Source organism: Furipterus horrens, unplaced genomic scaffold (genome assembly GCF_987537825.1).
Source record: "Furipterus horrens unplaced genomic scaffold, mFurHor1.1.pri manual_scaffold_6, whole genome shotgun sequence".
In the NCBI taxonomy this organism is placed as follows: domain Eukaryota; kingdom Metazoa; phylum Chordata; class Mammalia; order Chiroptera; family Furipteridae; genus Furipterus; species Furipterus horrens.
Window position 1 is genome coordinate 94697431 of NW_028327176.1, and position 18131 is coordinate 94715561.

Below are 18131 nucleotides of genomic sequence, written 5' to 3' on the forward strand. Positions count from 1 at the left end.
AGAGGGAGAGACAGGGAGACAGAGAGACAGAGACAGACAGACAGAAAGAGAGACAGAGACATACAGAGAGAGAGAGAGAGAGAAACAGGGAGAGAGACAGTGAGACAGAGACAGAGAGAAAGTCCATCCCAGCACCAGGCCAGCCAGTTCCTCCCTCTGAGTCTGCCCGCTAGCGCCCTCTCCTGGACACAGGGAACAGGTGCCTCCTCCCTATACCCCACGCCCCTTCCTCTCTCTCCGTATCCGTCCTCTTGCAGTGGCCCCACCGAGGTTCTGGCTGTGTCACTCTCCTGCCTATGACATGTGCTCTCCCACTCAGGAGGTCCCTGACCCAGGGCAAAGAGTAGAGACGCCACATCTATCCCCAGATGCTTTCTCCAATCACTCTAGGCTGGGGGACCCCCCCTCTTCAGAGGACATATGCAGCGCGTATTTGCCAGCCTTCCCTGCAGAAGAGGCCAACTCTGAGCCAGAAGCCTGTGAGGCAGGAGCAGACGTCTTAGGCCACTGGGCCCAGGCTCCTTGGCTCCACCCGCCCTGCCCCACCCCGCCCCTACCAGGCAGTCCTCCAGACTGTGGCCAGCTGCGAGTTGTCTGGGCTGTGTCACAGTGGCTCCTCTCTTCCCAGGGGAAAATGAGACCCTGGGGTTGTGGGTGGGGGGATGTGCTGATCTCTCCTTTCTCTGTGCTGCGGCCCCCTTCAGTGGACTCTGAAGGGCCCTCAGCCCTTCCAAGAGCTCAGACATGGAGTCCAGGTGTGGGAACTGGAAAAGACAGCCCTGAGTTCAGCCTCTTCACCCCAGTCTGGGGACAAGCTGGTCTTGCCACTGAGGGGGCAGGGTTGCTCTCAGCCGTCTATCACAGTTGTCCCAGGAGGGGCTGGCCAGCAGGTGGCAGTGGTGAGAGGGTGGGCTGCGCTGGCTCCCAAGACTTCAGGGACAAGCAGCCAAAGTCAGGGCAGGGCATATCAGAAGTCAGTCAGAGGACACATGGCTCAGGGGATGCAGGCTTGGACATCTCTGGGGTCCTCTGCTGCTGATGCCCCTGGGGACCCTCGGCTCTTATGCACTGTTCCTTCTTCTCCTCCAGGGCCAGCCCTTGGGACATGGTTGCCTCTAGGACTCTTTCTTCCCCAGGTTCATGGGGAAGCTGGAAGGGAGCAGACGAGAGCTGAGGACGCAGGGTCCTGGTGGAGCAAGGTCAGCTGTCCAACACCCCTACCTCCCTCCGCTCCGCTTGACAGTAGGGGCTCTGAACTGATAGAAGCTGAGGTTCTATCTGTAAACAGCACCATGCGGCTGGGTCCCAGAAAGCTGTGGCTCTAAGCAGAATTCCCTCAGGGGCTTCCCCTGGGACTGGCTGCCCGGAGCCCTCCAGTCTGGCTCATCCCCAGGTTCCTGGCTGCCCAGGGGCACTGAGCGGGTACAGTCCAACCTCTGGTTGGGGAAGGTCTGAGTTCAGTGTTGCGTAAGTCCTCACCCCCCAACCTCGCTTCACTCCAGACAGGTCCCCATTTTCACTCCTGCTACAGTCTCCTGGAGTCCTTCTGGGAGAAGCTCCCCCACTCCATAAGTGGCCTTAAACCAAGCAGGCTTCCAAGGAGGCTCCAGTCTTCCACGTGGGTCCCTCCAGGGTCGAGCAGGGTCCCTGCACATCCTGTAGCCTGTGAGGACCAGGGAGAGAGCTGAAGAAGGTGGGCCCTTACCCACCATCCCCTGTGCTGCTGGGTTAGTGCAGCCCTTCTGGCCCTGCCTCCACTTCCTGCCAGGTCAGCCCTGGGGTAATGCTGCACCTGCCTGCCCACCCCCCTCCCTCACCTGGGCGCCCCATAGTCCTCCTGACTGGACACAGGTGAGGACATACTGCCTGGGGACTGTCTACACTCAGGCGCTGTGGAAAGTGTGTCAGGCCCCAGGGTTCTGCCCTCAGGAGGCTGGAAGGATGGGCTATACTCACTTCCCACATGTCTCTTCTTCCAGATCCCGTAGACCACGATCATCATCACAGGCACCAAGATGAAGGCCAGCACCCCCACAAGCACAAGGGGGTTGGAATCCTGATGCCTAAGGAGGCAGGACAGAGCAGGGAGGTGAGCACCAGCCTTCCTGACTCTGACTCATGTCTTTTGGCACACCACACAAGAGGAGGCAGAAGAGGGGAAACCTCTGCGGGGAGTGATGGACTCTCTTCCTTGGGGACCCAACAGTGGGAGAAGGAAGTGAGGCACTAAGAGTTCAGGGGAGGAAGTCTCCATATGGAGGGGAACATCTTCACTTTAGCACCCCTTCTCTATGTCCCCCAAATCTGCTCATCATTGAGGACAAGGACTCTAAGAGATACCCAATTGTAAGAGAAGAGACCAAGGTCCTTACTCTGTCATAATGACAGAGGATGGTTCTTCGCACCATTGTCCTCTGTAGCAGACGCTGTAGGTGCCCTGCTTCTATTCCTTCTGTGTACTCCTGATGTCAGCGCCTCCTTTTTCTTTGGCCTGAGGACTTTCACTTGTCACTGGCACCCTCCATGTCACACATAGCTGGCAGTCCTCAACTGATGACCAACAGGAGTGGGTATATAAATGCCCCAACTCCCTTGTCATTTGGGTAGCTGCTTGACACTGGGGCCCAGAGTTCCCCAGTAGGACCCACTGTGGCAGTGTCTTGGTTATGTGCGCTATCAGCTGCCTTTTTCCCCTTCCTGTCTCACTTCTCTGTGCTCTTCCCTGTGTTCCCAATATAGTGTGAATCCTGGTCTCAGAGTCTGCTTCTGGGTGAACCCAAATTAAAGCATCCCCCATTTCCCACTCTCCAAGCCATCTCCCTGTCCTGTCCTTACCCTCTCTTCTCCATCCACAAACCCTTGTGCTGACCCCTCCCCTGCCTTCACTTCCCACTGCCATCCTTTAGGTCACATCTCTATCCCACTTTCCAGCCTCCCACCTCCCATTCAGCAACAGGCCAGACCAAGTTTGGGGAAGGGGCGGGCAAAAGGGGAAGGTCTGCTATAACATTTGCATCTTGAGGTCTGTTCAGGCACCAAGAACTGTTGCCCTGCCTGGTGAAATGCCATTTGGCCCCTAGACCCATGGGTACCTGACAGGGGATAATTTGTTGAGGAGAGACCTGCTGGTGTGGCACGTTCTCGTGGTGGGCGATCTGGGGTGCAGGTGTTCGGCCTTGGTGGAGATGGACACGGGGTCAGTCGGGGAGGCTCTGGCATTGCTGGGAGATGCAGTCACAGTCTGAAGCCCCGTGGTCCTTCTGGGCCCCGGAGAGGAGGGGCTGGTGAAGCTGTAGCCTGCCATGGAGCTCAGTCTGATGGTCCCTGAGGCAGTGGAGGGCAAGAGTCTGGCCAAGGTGAGGACTCCAGGTGTGAACATCCTCACACCAGTGGCAAAAGGGGCATCAGGGTCTGAGGTGGGGGCTTGGCCCACTGTGACAGTTTCACTCTTGAGGATGCTGGCCAGCTGTGTAAGAGGAGTGTTTCTCTTGGTTGTGGAGACTGAGGGACCAAAGAGGGAGGAACGTTAGAGTGAGTGAGGGACCTGTGTGCTGGGAGCAGATCCCGGCAACCCACTGAGCTGCCTGGATGCTGGGGTGGGACCTGTCCTCATCTCCCCTCCTGACCTTGGACCTAGGACTCTGCTCTGCTGAGTGACTACATGTGTTTGTTCAGAGGGTGATGTCAGGAAGAGACTTCCACAACTTCTTTAACCTTCTTGCCAGGTCCCCTGGGCCCAGAGAACTATCCCCAACCCATCCCCATCTCTTTTGTCACTTCTAGACCCTCCTCATTTCTGTGGGTCAAAGAGATGTCTCTATTATGATGTTGGACAGATTTTTCCAGTTGCTCCATAATTGATGACTAGCGCCAAGAGATGAGGACAAGGGAGCAACACAGGCCTAGATTACAAAGAACAGCACAAGCAGAGGGGTCAGACACCTTCCTTGAGGGCTTTCTAAGAGACATCCTGCTACCCTCATCCATCAACCCAGCCAGAAAGAAGGCTGGTGTTTGGAAGGTCTAGGAGAAGGGAGTTGTAATTCCAAAATCCAATCCAGGGGGCAGTGTTGCATCTTTCTCTGCTGGGAACAAGAAAACTGGAGAGAGGTGGCAGGGGTTTAGAGAAGACTGCTGCATCCCCTGACTGGGCACAGAGGAAGGGACTGACCTGGAGCCAGATCTCCCAATTCACCCTACTCAGCAGTGGGCAGACCCCAAAGAGCTCACTCATAGGAGTCTTGAGAGAGCCATTTGGACACCCACTTCATAGAGGATCTCAAAGGGTTGGGCTGAAAAGCAGTGACATCCAACGGAAAGAGAACTCTAACAAGCATCAGTGAAGTCACACAACCTTCATTCCTGCCCCAGGGAATTGGGGTGCGGGGAGGCATGGAAAAGGTGACTAAGAGAAACCCCATTCCCCACCTGCAGAGATGAAGGAGATGGAGTTAGGCAGTGAGCTAGCCTTCCTTTCCCATTTCAGGTGTGTTGAGCCATAAAACCTAGTCTTCAAGGGGGAGTAAAAGAAAGCATGTATTGCTAGAAGATTGTAGTTTTTAATTGGGCTGAGGATTTTGTATTTCCTAGTAAGTGAAAAGGCCTACAAAGTTAGAATCTCCCCAAACTGTCATTAAGAGATGCAAAGTGATTTGACGTAGTACAATGTCAAACTCATGTTTGTATCCCTACAAGTTAAAACTTGAGTAAGTTGGTTTCACCTACTTCCCTGGGTCTAAATTAGAACTATAGTATAGGAATGAGATTGGGCTCCACATCTTAGAGACAGCAGTTGACCTAGTTCAGACTCAACAGAAGATGGGTACACAGTTTGGTTAGGGGACCAGGAGAGGGTAGATAATGAATTTTAAAATCATTGGCTACTTTTCACATCAGGCTCTTTCACTGGCCATTCACCCTTTCCTATCTATAAACTTGGGAGGACCTTGGGGCTGGATTCTTGGTCCTCTCCTCTTTATTTTCTACACTCAGTGGAGAGCTTATATTTCCTTGAATATTTTAATTCATTTTTTGTATAGTTTATTATGTTATCACAGTTGTCTCCCTCTGCCCCCCTTTACCTGGTACCCCCATTCCCTTCAGCAATCCCTGCTCCTTAGTTCAGGTGCGTGGGTCATACATATAAGTTCTTTGGCTTCTCTATTTCCTATACTATTCTTAACACCTCTCTATTTTATTTCTAACAATTATGCTTCTTGGTCCCTGCATGTTTTTCCCCATTCTCCCCTTCCCCCTCTCAGCTGATAACCCTCCAAATGATCCCTATACCTATGATTCTATTCCTGTTCTAGTTCTTTGCTTAGTTTGTTTCGCTTTTTTATTTTTTTTTAAGATTCAGCTGTTGATAGTTGTGAATTTGTTGCCTTTTTAATGTCCATAGTTTTGGCCTTCTTTTCCTTAAATAATACCCCCTTTAACATTTCATATAATAATGGCTTGGTGATGATGAATTCCTTTAGCTTTACCTTATCTGGGAAGCACTTTATCTGCCCTTCCATTCTAAATGATAGCTTTGCTGGATAGAGTAATCTAGGTTGTAGGTCCTTGCTTTTCATCATTTTGAATACTTCTTGCCAGCCCCTTCTTGCCTGCAAAGTTTCTTTTGAAATTCCGCTGATAGTCTAATGGGAACTCCTGTGTTATTTATCTTTAATATCTGGCATTTTAATCATGATGTGTCTTGGTGTGGTCCTCTTTGGGTCCAACTTGTTTGGGGCTTTGTGCTTCCTGGACTTGTACATCTATTTCCTCACCAAATTAGAAAAGTTTTCTTTCATTATTTTTTCAAATAAATTTTCAATTTCTTGACTTACGGCCAAGATGAAGCACTAGACAGACACACTGCATCTCCCTCCACAACTAAGAAGAAATACAACTACCTCAAAACTAGAGACAACCAGAAGTTCCAGAAAATCAAGCTGAATGAAAGTCCTACAAACAAAGATATAAAGAAGAAATACTCATCCAGACAGGTAGGAGGGGCAGAGCCAGGGCAGAGAGGACATGGTGTGGTGGTGGTGGCAGTGGCAGCAGCAGCAGCAGTGGCAGGCCAGTAGAAAGTGCAGTCAGACATTTTAAAAAGTCGAGAGGGACACCTGGGGAGCACTCCCAGAACCAGACCAGACCACAGAGCTCATGGTTCCAGCACTGGGGACAATAAAGCCTCATTGCTTCTGACTGTGCAAACCAGTGGGGGTTGGGGCAGAGGCAGAAAGCGCTGGTCTCTCAGCAGAGTCTGCTTGTTTAAAGGTCCCCCACAGTCCTAGAATATCCATAGACCCACCCACTCTGGGAACCACAGCCAGGGCAACAGCTAGAGAGGTGCCAGTCCCATACAAGAAGTGGGAGAAGAGCCTGGAAAAGGGGCAAGTGCTGAGCAAGAGACATTGTTCCCTCTCAGACCACTCCCCCACATAAAGTGCCACAACGTGGTGAAATGGGTCGCCCTGTACTGATGAATACTTAAGGCTCTGCCCCCTTACAATGTAACAGGTGCGACAGCTCTACCTAAGACACAGAGGCAAACAAACACAGTAGCCTATCAAGATGAGGAGACAGAGAAGTATGGCCCAAAAGAGGGAATGGATCAAGTTTCCAGTGGGAGAACTAAGCGATGAGGAGATAGCCAACCAAACAAACGAGATAGCCAACCTAACAAATGAGGGGTTCAAAACACTGGTGATAAAGATGCTCACAGACTTGACAGATATGCTTAAGTATGGTAAATGCATAAGGGAAGAAGTGAAGGCTATGCTAAATGCAACAAAGGAAAATCCACACAAAACCAATAGTGAAGAAGGAAACCAGGGTACAAATCAATGATTTGGAATATAAGGAAGAGAAAAACAGTCAACCAGTACAGAATAAGAAAACAAGAATTGAAAAATATGAGGAGAGGCTTAGAAAACTCTGGGACAACTTTAAACATGCCAGCATCCGAATCATAGGGGTGCCAGAAGGAGAAGAGAAAAAGCAAGACATTGAAAGCTTATGTGAAAAAATAACGAAGGAAAACTTTTCTAATTTGGCAAAGGAAATAGACATACAAGTCCAGGACGCACAGAGGGTCCAAAACAAACTAGACCCAAAGCGGACCACAAGACACATCATAATTAAAATTCCAAAGGTTAAAGACAAAGAGAGAATCTTAAAAGCATTAAGAGAAAAGCAGAGTTACCTACAAAGGGGTGCCTATAAGACTATCAGTTGATTTCTCAAAAGAAACTTTGCAGGCAAGAAGGGACTGGCAAGAAGTATTCAATATGATGAAAAGCAAGGACCTACAACCAAGATTGCTCTATCCAGCAAAGCTATCATTTAGAATGAAAGGGCAGATAAAGTGCTTTGCAGACAGGTAAAGCTAAAGGAGTTCATCATCACCAAGCCATTATTATATGAAATATTAAAGGGACTTATTTAAGAAAAAGATCAAAACTATGAACATTAAAATGACAACAAACTCACAACTATCAACTGAATCTAAAAATAAAAACAAAAACAAACTAAGCAAACAAACAGAATAGGCACAGAATCACAGGTGTGGGGATCATTTGCAGGGTTATCAGCTGGGAGTGGGGAGGAGGAGAAGCGGGAAAATGGTGCAGGGACTAAGAAACATAATTGCTTGGTATAAAATAGACAGGAGGAAGATAAGAATAATATAAGAAAGGGTGAAGCCAAAAAACTTATATATACCATCAATGGACATGAACTAAGTGGGGGAGTGGGACTGCTGGAGGGAAGGGGGGTGCTGGGAAGAGGAGAGTAAAGGGAAAAGAAATTGGGACTACTATAACAATATAATCAATAAAATATACTTAAAAATTCTTTTTTTCAATTTCTTGCTCTTCCTCTTCTCCTTCTGGCACCCCTATGATTTATATGTTGGCACATTTGGAGGTATCCCAGACTCTTCTATACTATCCTTATTTTTTGTTTGTTTTGTTTTGTTTTGTTTTTAATTCTCGTTTCTTCTCTCTGTTCTAGTTGAATGTTTATTTCTTCTTCTTCTTCTTTTTTAAGATTTTATTTATTTTTAGAGATGGGAAGGGAGGAAGAAGGAGAGGGGGAGAAACATCAATGTGTGCGAGACACACTGACCAGCTGCCTCTCCTGCACCCCGAACCAGAGACCCGGCCAGTAACCCAGGCACGTGCCATGACTGAGAACCAAACCAGTGACCCTCTGGTTCACAGGCTGGTGCTCAATCCACTGAGCCACACCAGCCAGGTTATTTCTTCTTTATGTTCCAGATCATTGATTTGAATCCCAGCTTCCTTCCCTTCGTTGTTGGTTTCCTGCAGGTTTTTCTTTATTTCACTTAGTGTAACCTTCATTTCTTCCTTTATGTTGTTGCCACACTCAGTGAGTTCTTTGAGCATCCTAATTACCAGTGTTTTGAACTCTGAATCTGATAGGTTAGCTATCTTCATTTCATTTAGTTCTTTTTCTGGGATTTTGTTCTGTTCTTTCATTTGCTCCTCACTTAGTAGCCTCCCTGTATTTGTTTCTGTGTACTAGGTAGAGCTGCTTTTACTCTGTCTTAGTTACATGGCCTATGTAGAAAAGTCACCTGCAAATTGTGTGGGGCAGAGCCTTAGGTAATTGCCAGGGTGGAGAAACCCACTTCACTGTTTTGTGGCTGTGTGGTGAAGGCTCAGAGGGGACAATGCTGCCACCTGGCTTCTGGTGGTTCACCTAGCGCTCCCCTGGTTTCCAATCACTTCACCCCTTTCCTGTGTGTGACTGGCACCCTTCCAGCTGCTGCGCCAGTGGTGAATCCCAGAGTGGGTGGTTTTGCGTATGTTTTAAGACTGTACAGTCCCTTTAAGCAAAATTTTCTGAAAATCTGGCAGTTTCTTCCACTGCTCCAACCCCCACTGGTTTTTACACCCAGGAGTATGGGGATTTATCTTTTCAGTGCTGGAATCCTTGACTGTGTGGTCTGGCCTGGGACTGGGATCACTCGCTCCCTAGGTATCCATCCTGATTTTTATCGACCCCATGTAAATATTGAACCACCTGTGCCCATTCCACCACTGTCGCCACCTCTCCAAGCCACACCGCCATCTCCTCACCTCTCTGCCCTGTCTCTGCATCTCATCCCCTCCTACCCATCTGGATGAACATGGCTTCTTCAAATCACTGGTTGTCAGACTTCCATACAGTTTGATTTTCTGACAGTTCTGGGTGTTATTTGTTTTGAGATTTCATTGTAATTTCTTTTTGTGGTTGCGCGAGGAGGTGAAGCATCTCTACCTATGCCTCCATCTTGACCGGAACTCTCCTTGAATTTTTAAGAACTTTATTGAGATATAATTTACATATCTTACAATACACCCATTTATAGTGTCAAAATCAAAGACTTTTAGTAAACTCACAGCGTCACGCCACTATCAACACAATTTTAGAATAGTTTCATCATCTCAAAAAGAAACTCCTCACCCATTTGCCCTCACCCCTCAACCCTAAGCATCCATTAATCTACTTTCTGTCTCTATATTTCTCTAATACCCTTGACTTCAAACTGTCTTTATGGAGATACTTTCAAATATATCCCCAGTTTTGACCTCTCACCTGAGCTTTAGGCTGATACATCAACTGCCCAATTCCTCCACACGAGGTTCTAGGAGGTGTCTTAAAAGTAACGTGACAAAATAAGGCTCTTCATTTTTCTCCTCCAAACTAGCTCCTCTTTCAGATCTACTCTACCCGGTACACGGTATCACTGTCCACCTTGCTGATAAAATGGCACACCTTGGAGTCATCCTTGATTTTTCACTTTTGTTCACCTCCCACATGAACAAATACAGTCTTACCTCAAAAAACATACAGGGAGGGCAGGAGTCTGACCATCATATATTCGAGCCCCTCCACTTTTTTCCACCTCTAGGAACCACATCCTACTCCAAGACACTGTCATTTCCAGGCAGGATGCCCACAATGTTTTCTCTGCCCATGCTCTTACCCCTCCATAATCCATCCTCTAACACAGCAGCCATTAATGTCTTAAAGATAAGCCACAACACACCCTGCTAAGCTCTCCAATAGCTATTATACTTAGAATAAATCTCAAACTCATGGACTTTAGGGCTGCTGTTTGACTCTCCAACCCCATCTTCTATCATTCTGTCCCACACCCAAGGTGGACAGCCACATGGGCCTGCCTTCTATAGGCCCTAGCTCCCTCTTACCGCAGGGCCTTTGCACATGCAATTCTCCCCACCTGGAATGACCTCTGAAGTACCCATATTCCAAAAGAGTTAGAAAGTTCTTGTCACTTAGGGCTCTGCTTTATGCCATCTGCTCAAGGAGGTCTTCTCCAAACCATGATATTTCAGCAGCTCCCCCTGCCACTGAGTTACTTTCTAGTTTATCACAGTTTTATTTTCTTAAGAACATTTTTTGCCATCTGCAATTATTGTCTTATGACGTACTAATGCCTGTCATCTCCCATAGGGAAGAACTCTGTCTGGTTTTGCTCATCACTGTATCCTCAGGGCCTAGAATTGTGGCTGGCACATAATCAGGGTTCAATGAATATATATTAAATAGAAGACCGAAGAAAACAAAGCACAGAGAATCCTGAGTTCAAATCTCCTCTCTGCCACTTGCTAACTCTGTTATCCTGGACAAGGTCAAAGGCACATAGGCAGTTTTAGAACTCATTTTCTTCATCTATAAAGTGGTGACAGCACTGTCTGTGAGAGCCCCACTGTGCAACACGCCCATTGATGGATTATTATCCTTAGTATATCCAATGATATTGGAGTGCAGGGCAGGGAGGACACCCCCCAACATCCCAGTGCCCCAGCAGGCCTGCTTACCTGGTGACACTTCCAGCTGGAAGCCCATCAGAGGGTAGAGGGTTCCAGAGCTGTTGCGCATGCACCAGTACCGTCCTGAGTCCTGGCGCTTGAGGGCCACCATGGTGATGTTGACCACTTTGGCCTGGGCATCGTCCTGCAGCAAGTAGTGCGGACCCTGCACCCAGACCCGGGTAAACCCAGTCTCACACTTCTTCTTCCTGATTTTGCACCAAACCTTGCCCTCCATGTGTTTTTTGCGGCCTTTGTAAGAGCACTGCACAGACAGGGTCTCCCCTTCAAAATGCTGCACTTTGGAGTACACGCTCTCAGCAGGGACACCTGGGGAGACACGCCATGTTGAGCAAGGTCTGGCAAGAGAGGAGGGAGGTGGCATCTTCAAACCTGAAGCTCGTGGCAAAGGGAGAGGAGGTAGGTATTGCCCTGCTGACATGGGACTCACAGTCTGAGGAAGAAATAGCCCTACTCTGAGGGAGCTACCCCACTCTAAAGGGGGAGATGCAGGCCCCTCCCTCAGGGATCCCCCTTCAGACAGAGCCCATTTCTTTGTGGTATTTTCTAGTCTAATGGGAACATGATAAGACCCATCTTCAGAGTCTGGTGGGCAAGGCCCAGGACTTGCCCTCAGTCAGACACACAGATGCAAACACAGGTCAGTAAGTTATGAAATTCCAGAGCACAAACAACTTAAGTAGATAAGATGATCCCATCTTAATTTTTAAAACACTAAGAGTAGTTATTTATTTTACAGATAGGTCCACCATAGACATATTTTAAATAGCAAGTTGTATTGGTTCATTCTAGGTGGTGTGTAATTTTAAAATATCCTAGCTACATACAACCCATAGATTAAATATGCCCAAAAGTGCACAGAAACTTTCATCTGTGTGCAATCCAAAGAATTCTATATTATTCTCTTTCATTTCCAACACATAGCACTCTATGCCTAGGAATAAGATGTGGTCTATGCACTTTATGATCCACAGTCTGGTGGGGAGAGGGTAGAACTAGGTCAGGGTGGTTGAATCGGGTGGAGGAGGGACCCCTCTGCTCAGCACTTGCTCCTTAACACACCAGAGCCTTCTGCAAACAAGCAATACACACAAATTACTCCCCAGTAGGACAGGACAGAGCACACACTTTGGAGTCTAAATAAACATGGGTTAAAACTCTGATTCTACCACATGAATAGATCAGGTTGGCTATGAGAACTATGTCCCATTACAGTGCCTTGAACACAGTAGGTGCCCAATGCATGCTTCCTTTTCCCAAATGCAGGTAGCTCCAGACCTGTCCAGAGCTGATAACCAAGGGCCTGGCACCTGAGACATCTGCCTCAGTTTCCAACCTAGCCGCCACTGTAGTTGAGGCTTGGAGTAAGGCAGTGCCCTCTCTGAGCATCACTTCATCTCACACAATTTAAGCAGAATGATCCAACTCAATTATTTGGAGGGTGGGAGGTTTGGGGGGAACCCCAGGATGGCTCAGCACAGGAGACATGCTTCTGCCCTGGCAGAGAGAGGGGCATCTCTGGGGGAGGTACATGGATGGGATGTCCTGGGAAAAGCATCTCCAGGGTACTGTGTTCATTTGTGTCCACCTCCCACCCTCTCACAGGCAGTGAGCAATAGGTTTTGCCAACTCCCACCATGCCCAGAACTGATCAGGAAGTGGTAACTCGGTTGCCATGGCAGCGAGGGAGGCAGGATTGGGTGACCCCCCTCCCCCTTTAAGAAACATTGGTGCCTGCGGGGTGGGAGAGGGCTTCTGGGTTTGCTTCCACTCAGGACAGGGGTAGTGGCATCAGAATTCTGAGAAAAAGCAAGTTCAAAGCACACACCCGTGATGCAATGATTCCTGTAACAACCAAACAGGGCTTTCCTGACAGAGGCCAAGGAAAGAGGCTTTCTGTGTGAGGAACTTGCGTGTCCCTGGTCAGACGTCCTGAGGAAGCCATGCAGAGAGGGTCCAGAGCTTTGTGAGATCTGGGGTAGCTTTGCCTGGGGCCAGGTGTTAGGATGGAACCTTCTCATTGGTCTCTGGTAAGGAGCTACTTAGGCTAGCCCAACCTCCTCCTCCACCTCCTCCAGCTCCACAAAACATTAAATTAGATCATTGGGCAAGAAAGAGCGAGTTGTGAGGGTCCAGGAAAAGGCCATACCCCATCCCACCCCCCAGCCAGCCCACCCACCTTCTCACCTGAAGCGCAGCCCTGAAGCCACAAGAGGAACAGCAGCAGTAACAATGTGGGCGCCATGGCTCCATCCAGCTGGGGACAGTCACAGGCCAGCAGGGGGCCAGGACACCCCCAGATCCAAGGTTAGGGCCCCAGGCCGATGCAGCATGGACCCCTTGGGGCTGCCAGGGGAGAATCTGGACTTCTAAAAGTGAAGTTGCCCATTTAGGGAAGTGAGAAAGTCACGGGCCCCACTGAGACCAGCAGACCGCAGGAGCCTGCCGCAGAGCCTATGGGAGGGCGGGGCCAGCTACTGTTTCCGCCCTCTTCCTCGAAACTTCGGGCAGGTGTGGCTGCTCCACCCATTCTGGGCCCCCAGCCCAGGCGGGTTCACAGGGTCTGAAGACTTCCCATGCTCTCTGGATTCCTTCTGGAAACTGGTCCAATAGGTGTGACTCCTATTCTAATACAGAGGATCCATCTAGGTGGGTGTGAAGTTTCTAGAAACTCAGGTACAGACTTCCCTGGAATGTTCTGGTCTCAGACAGACAGGGTCTATGTGGCCAGGGAGAAGCATCTTGAATATTACATTTTTCACAAACACACATTCAAAGGAGTTTCTTAAAAACTCACATTCACTCATTCATTCATTCATTCATCCATTCCTCCCTCACTGAATGCATTCATTCTGGTGCGCTCTCTCTCTCTGTCACACAGACACACATGTACAGACTCCTGGCTGGTCATCAAAGCTGTCACTCATGCTCACACTTACGAATAACCCCCTACATGCTCAAATTCAATCTTATTTTTGTCACAGTTAGGGGGATGGGGGAAAAAAGATGCAAATTGATAAACTCAGAGCATAAGGTTTGGGTTCAGGGCGGGGCTTCTGTGTTCTCACACATGGAGGCACATGCACACACATTCACACACACACACACACACACCACAAACACACACACAAACTGCCTCTCCTTTTTGCTACTAACGTAACTCCCTAGCTCTGTCCTTCTCTCTGCCTGTCCTACTGTCCTGCCTGTGCATTCACCCACCAGCTCTCTGAAGACTCCTGCTCCTTCTTACAGGCTTCCTGAAGCGACACCAGATGCTCCCCTCCCCCACCTCTTCCCCAGAAACCACACCCCCAGCCCCTTCTTCCCCCAGGTCTGGCCCCCAGCCAGCACAGAGGCATGCCCACTCAACTTCCTCTAGCTCAACCCTATCTCGCCTATACAGCCGCTGAACTCCAGCTAAAATGACCCAGCATTTGGCCCAAGACCCCACCCTTCACTCTGTCCCCAGGGCTGAGAATCAGGATACACTGCTAACAGCCTGGAGCTGTGTCATCGGCTCCTTTGAGGTGTTGGTCCCCCTGACAATGGGTGCTCCCCCTACTCACCTAGGCCAACTTTCTCCTCCTTTGATGGGACTCAGAGTTAAAAGCCCTCACGTTTGCATGGCCACAGTCTAACTGAGTTTGAACCTCCAAGTTCCAAACCAAGGAAGTTCTATCTTTGCTGACCCCAAACTTTTAGTCTCTTAACTTCCTTGTCTGTTTGTTCCTGCAGTGGTCCGTTCTTACAAATGTAAAATGCTAAGGGTGGTGCTCGGCGTGGGGGTACCGGAATGAGATCCTGCCGTCACTTCAGACCTGTCAGCTCCCAGAAGACGTATCTTGCTTCCCTGGCCCGCCCTTCATTTTCCAGCACTTCTGCGCAGTCCTCAGATCCCCGAGCTCAGAGACTGTCTCCCCTCCCAACACACACAGTATCTTCCGTCCTCCCTCTCCTCCGTCAGCACAGTCAACGGCTTCAGGAGTGGGGATGTCATTTATCCCTGGTGGGGACTCCACGTACTTGAAATCAACGTAGCTTTGTCCCTGCCGTGTGCCCGCCCTGGCCGAGGCATCGAGAAAAGCGCCATCTCCCTCACGGCGGTGTCCATGCGAGGAACACTCCCATTCCTCTGACAGAGGCCGTATAAACTGGATTCAGTGTTCCTTGAGGGAAATTTGGAAGACTTTATCAAAATCTCTACAAATGTGTACACGTTAGGCTGTTTCCACAAAATAATTTAATACAGCATTATATTTTTCTGTTTCTTTCTACAGGGTGGGGCAAAAGTAGGTTTACATTTGTAAGTAGGCAAAACAGACTTTATTCTTGTATTATTATTTATTCATTATTGTATTATTTTCCATACAAACAACTGTAAACCTACTTTTACCCCGCTCTGTATTTCCATTTTTAAAAATTAAGGTCTGATTTACATGGAGTAAAATTCATTCTTTTCAGTGGGAAATTCTGGAAGTTTGACATACCGATAGGACCACCATAATCAAGATATAGAAACATTCCATTACCCTTAAAGTTTCCCCATGTCCCTTGGTAGCCATCCCCTCACCCCACCCTCAGTTCCTAGCTAACACTGACCTGTTCTTTTTCTTGCCATAGTTTTGCCTTTTCTAGATGTTATAAAAATGTAATGATACAGTATGGCTTCTTTCACTTAGTATAATGCACTTGAGATGTGTGTTGGGAATTTTAGTAGTTCATTCCTCTTTATTGCAAAGTAGGATCCCACTCTATGGATGTACCACAATTTGTTTACCCACATCCCAGTTGAGGGTCATTCAGGTTGGTGCCAGTTTTGGATCATTTCAGATAAAACCACTACAAATATTTGTACACAGGTTTTTGTATGAACATAGGTTTACATTTCACTTGGGTAAATACCTAGAGTGGGATTGTTGGGTTACATGGCAAGATTACATTTAATTTTTTAAAAACTGACAGATTGTTTTCCAACGTGGCTGCACCATTTTGCATTTCTACCAGTGATGTTCCAGTTGTTCCCTATTCTTGGTAGCACTTTGATGTTGTCAGGTGTTGGCTTTCCCCCTCATTCTAATAGGTGTGTAGTAGTATTCAATGTGGTTTCATTTTGCATCCCTCTAATAATGTTGAGCATCTTTTATTGTGTTCATTTGCCATCAATATATCTTTGCTAAGATAGTGTCTGTTCAAATATTTTCTTCATTTTTGTTTTCTTATTGTTGACATTTGCGCTCTTTCTATATTCTGATGTATTCTTTTTTCTTTTAATCCTCATGCAAGGATATGTTCTGTTCTGTTTTTTGTTTTGTTTTTTTTTTACTTTATTTTAGAGAGAGAGGAAGTGAGAGAGAAAGAAAAAAACATCAATTCAAGAGAAACATCAATCAGTTGCCTCCCACACATGCCCCAACCGGGGATCAAACACTCCAACCAACTGAGCCACCATCCAGGGCTACTCTGATGTATTCTTTAATTAAATATGTGTATTACAAATATTTTTCTCAATCTGTTGTTTGTCCCTTTATTTATTAGTATATTTCAGGAGCAAAAGTTTTTAATTTTGATGAAGTACAACATATCATTTTTTGGCTCATACTTTTCATGTCATATCAAAGAAATCTTTGCTTAACTCAAGATCGAAAAGATTTAACAGTCTTACTGAACCATAATTCACATAATATAAAATTGACTCATTTAAACTATACAATTCAGTGTTTTTTAGTATATTCACTGAATTGTACAACCATCACCACAATCCAAATTTACAACATTTTCACCACTCTAAAATGAAGCCCCATATCCATTCGCAGTCAAAACCTGTATTAGTTTCCTATTACCTCACACTTAGGGACTTAAAACAACAGCAGGGTTTTTTTTGTTTGTTTGTTTTTTGTTTTTGTTTTTTCCCACAGGTTTGGAGGCCAGAAGTTTGAGATAGTAGCACTGGACCAGGGTCAAAGTGTTGGTAGGGCTGTGGTTCCTGTGGAGACTCTAAGGAAGAATCCATGTCTCTTCCAGATTAGGGGGGGGTGCCAAAACTCCTTGACTTGTCACTTTTTCACTCAAGTCTTCAAGGCCAGCATCTCCAAACTCTCTCTGCTCTATCTTCACATTACCTTCTCTGTATGTTCACATCTCCTTCAGTCTTGTAAGGGTACATGGGATTGCATTTAGTGGCCAGGCACATAATCCAGGATAATCTCCCCATCTCAAAATCCTTAACTTAGTTTCATCTGCAAAGACCCATTTTTTATTTCATTTAACATGTGGAATCTAAAGGACAAAACAAACAAAATAGAAACAGACTCAGACACAGAGAATGGACTGACAGTTGTCCGGCAGAGGTGTTGGGAAGCTGGGTAATAAAGGCGAAGGGATTAAGCAGTACAAATTGGTAGTTACAGAATAGCCACAGAGACATAGATTACAGCATAGGAAATACAGTCAGTAATATCGTGATAGCTACATATGCAGGGCCAGGTGGGTACCTGAAGCATAGGGTGGCTACTCTGTAAAGTACACGATTGTCTGACCACTTCGCTGTACATCTGAATCTAATACAGAATAATATGGAATGTAAAGTGTAAGTTAAAAAAGTAAAAGATAAATTAAAAAACAAACAAACAAACAAAAGACCTATCTTTGCCAAATGAGGTAACATTTGCAGGTTCCAAGGATTAGGACGTGGGTATCCTTTGGGAAGCCATTTTTCAGTTTATCACACTCCCCATTCCTGCCTCTTCTCCCACTGCAGCTCCAGACAACCACTAATCTACTCTCTATTTTCACAGATTTTTTTTTCCCCTGGACATTTCAGAGAAACATAATAATACAGTATACAGTCCACTGAGCATAGTGTTTTCAAGATTTGTCCATGTTGTAGCAGTACTTACTGCAATGAGTTATATCAGGACTTCATTCCTTTAAATAGCTGAACAGTATTCCATTGTATAGAAACACATTTTGTTTATCCATTCATCAGTTGATGGATATTTTATTTGTTGTCATTGCTAGGCTATTATGAACAATGCTATTGTATACATTCATGTACAAGTTTATGTGTGGAAATATGCTTTCATTTCTCTTGGGTTTGTAACCAGGAATAGAAATGCTTGAGCATATGGTAGTTCTATACTTACCATTTGGAGGAATTGCCAAATAGTTTTCCAACACGATTGTACTATTTGGCACCCTCGCCAGCAATGTGCAAGTGTTCTAATTTCTCTACAATCTCTCTAATATTTGTCAATTGTTTTTTTCATGATAGCC

At 46.9% G+C, this 18131-nt stretch overlaps 1 protein-coding gene across 1 annotated transcript; it reads right to left on the minus strand.

The window, feature by feature from the left end:
* Positions 1-107: 107 nt before the first annotated feature.
* TREML2 (triggering receptor expressed on myeloid cells like 2) lies at positions 108-13264 on the minus strand. Its single transcript, XM_090280438.1, has 5 exons — positions 13047-13264; positions 10848-11168; positions 3093-3501; positions 1957-2063; positions 108-1663 (listed from the first exon to the last, which is right to left on the minus strand). Exons 1-5 carry the CDS (start codon positions 13102-13104, stop codon positions 1494-1496), a joined length of 1065 nt encoding a protein of 354 aa, XP_090136564.1. The 5' UTR covers positions 13105-13264; the 3' UTR covers positions 108-1493.
* Positions 13265-18131: the final 4867 nt, after the last annotated feature.

What these genes read in the sequence shown, in the direction of transcription:
- TREML2 (XM_090280438.1), bottom strand. Translation starts at nt 13,104, where the DNA reads ATGGCGCCCACATTGTTACTGCTGCTGTTCCTCTTGTGGCTTCAGGGC. An exon ending in AACAAATTATCCCCTGTCAG is followed by an intron (nt 2,064 to 3,092) that starts GTACCCATGGGT and finishes CTGCCTCCTTAG; the next exon opens with GCATCAGGATTCCAACCCCC. An exon ending in GAAGAAGAGACATGTGGGAA is followed by an intron (nt 1,664 to 1,956) that starts GTGAGTATAGCC and finishes TGGTCCTCACAG; the next exon opens with GCTACAGGATGTGCAGGGAC.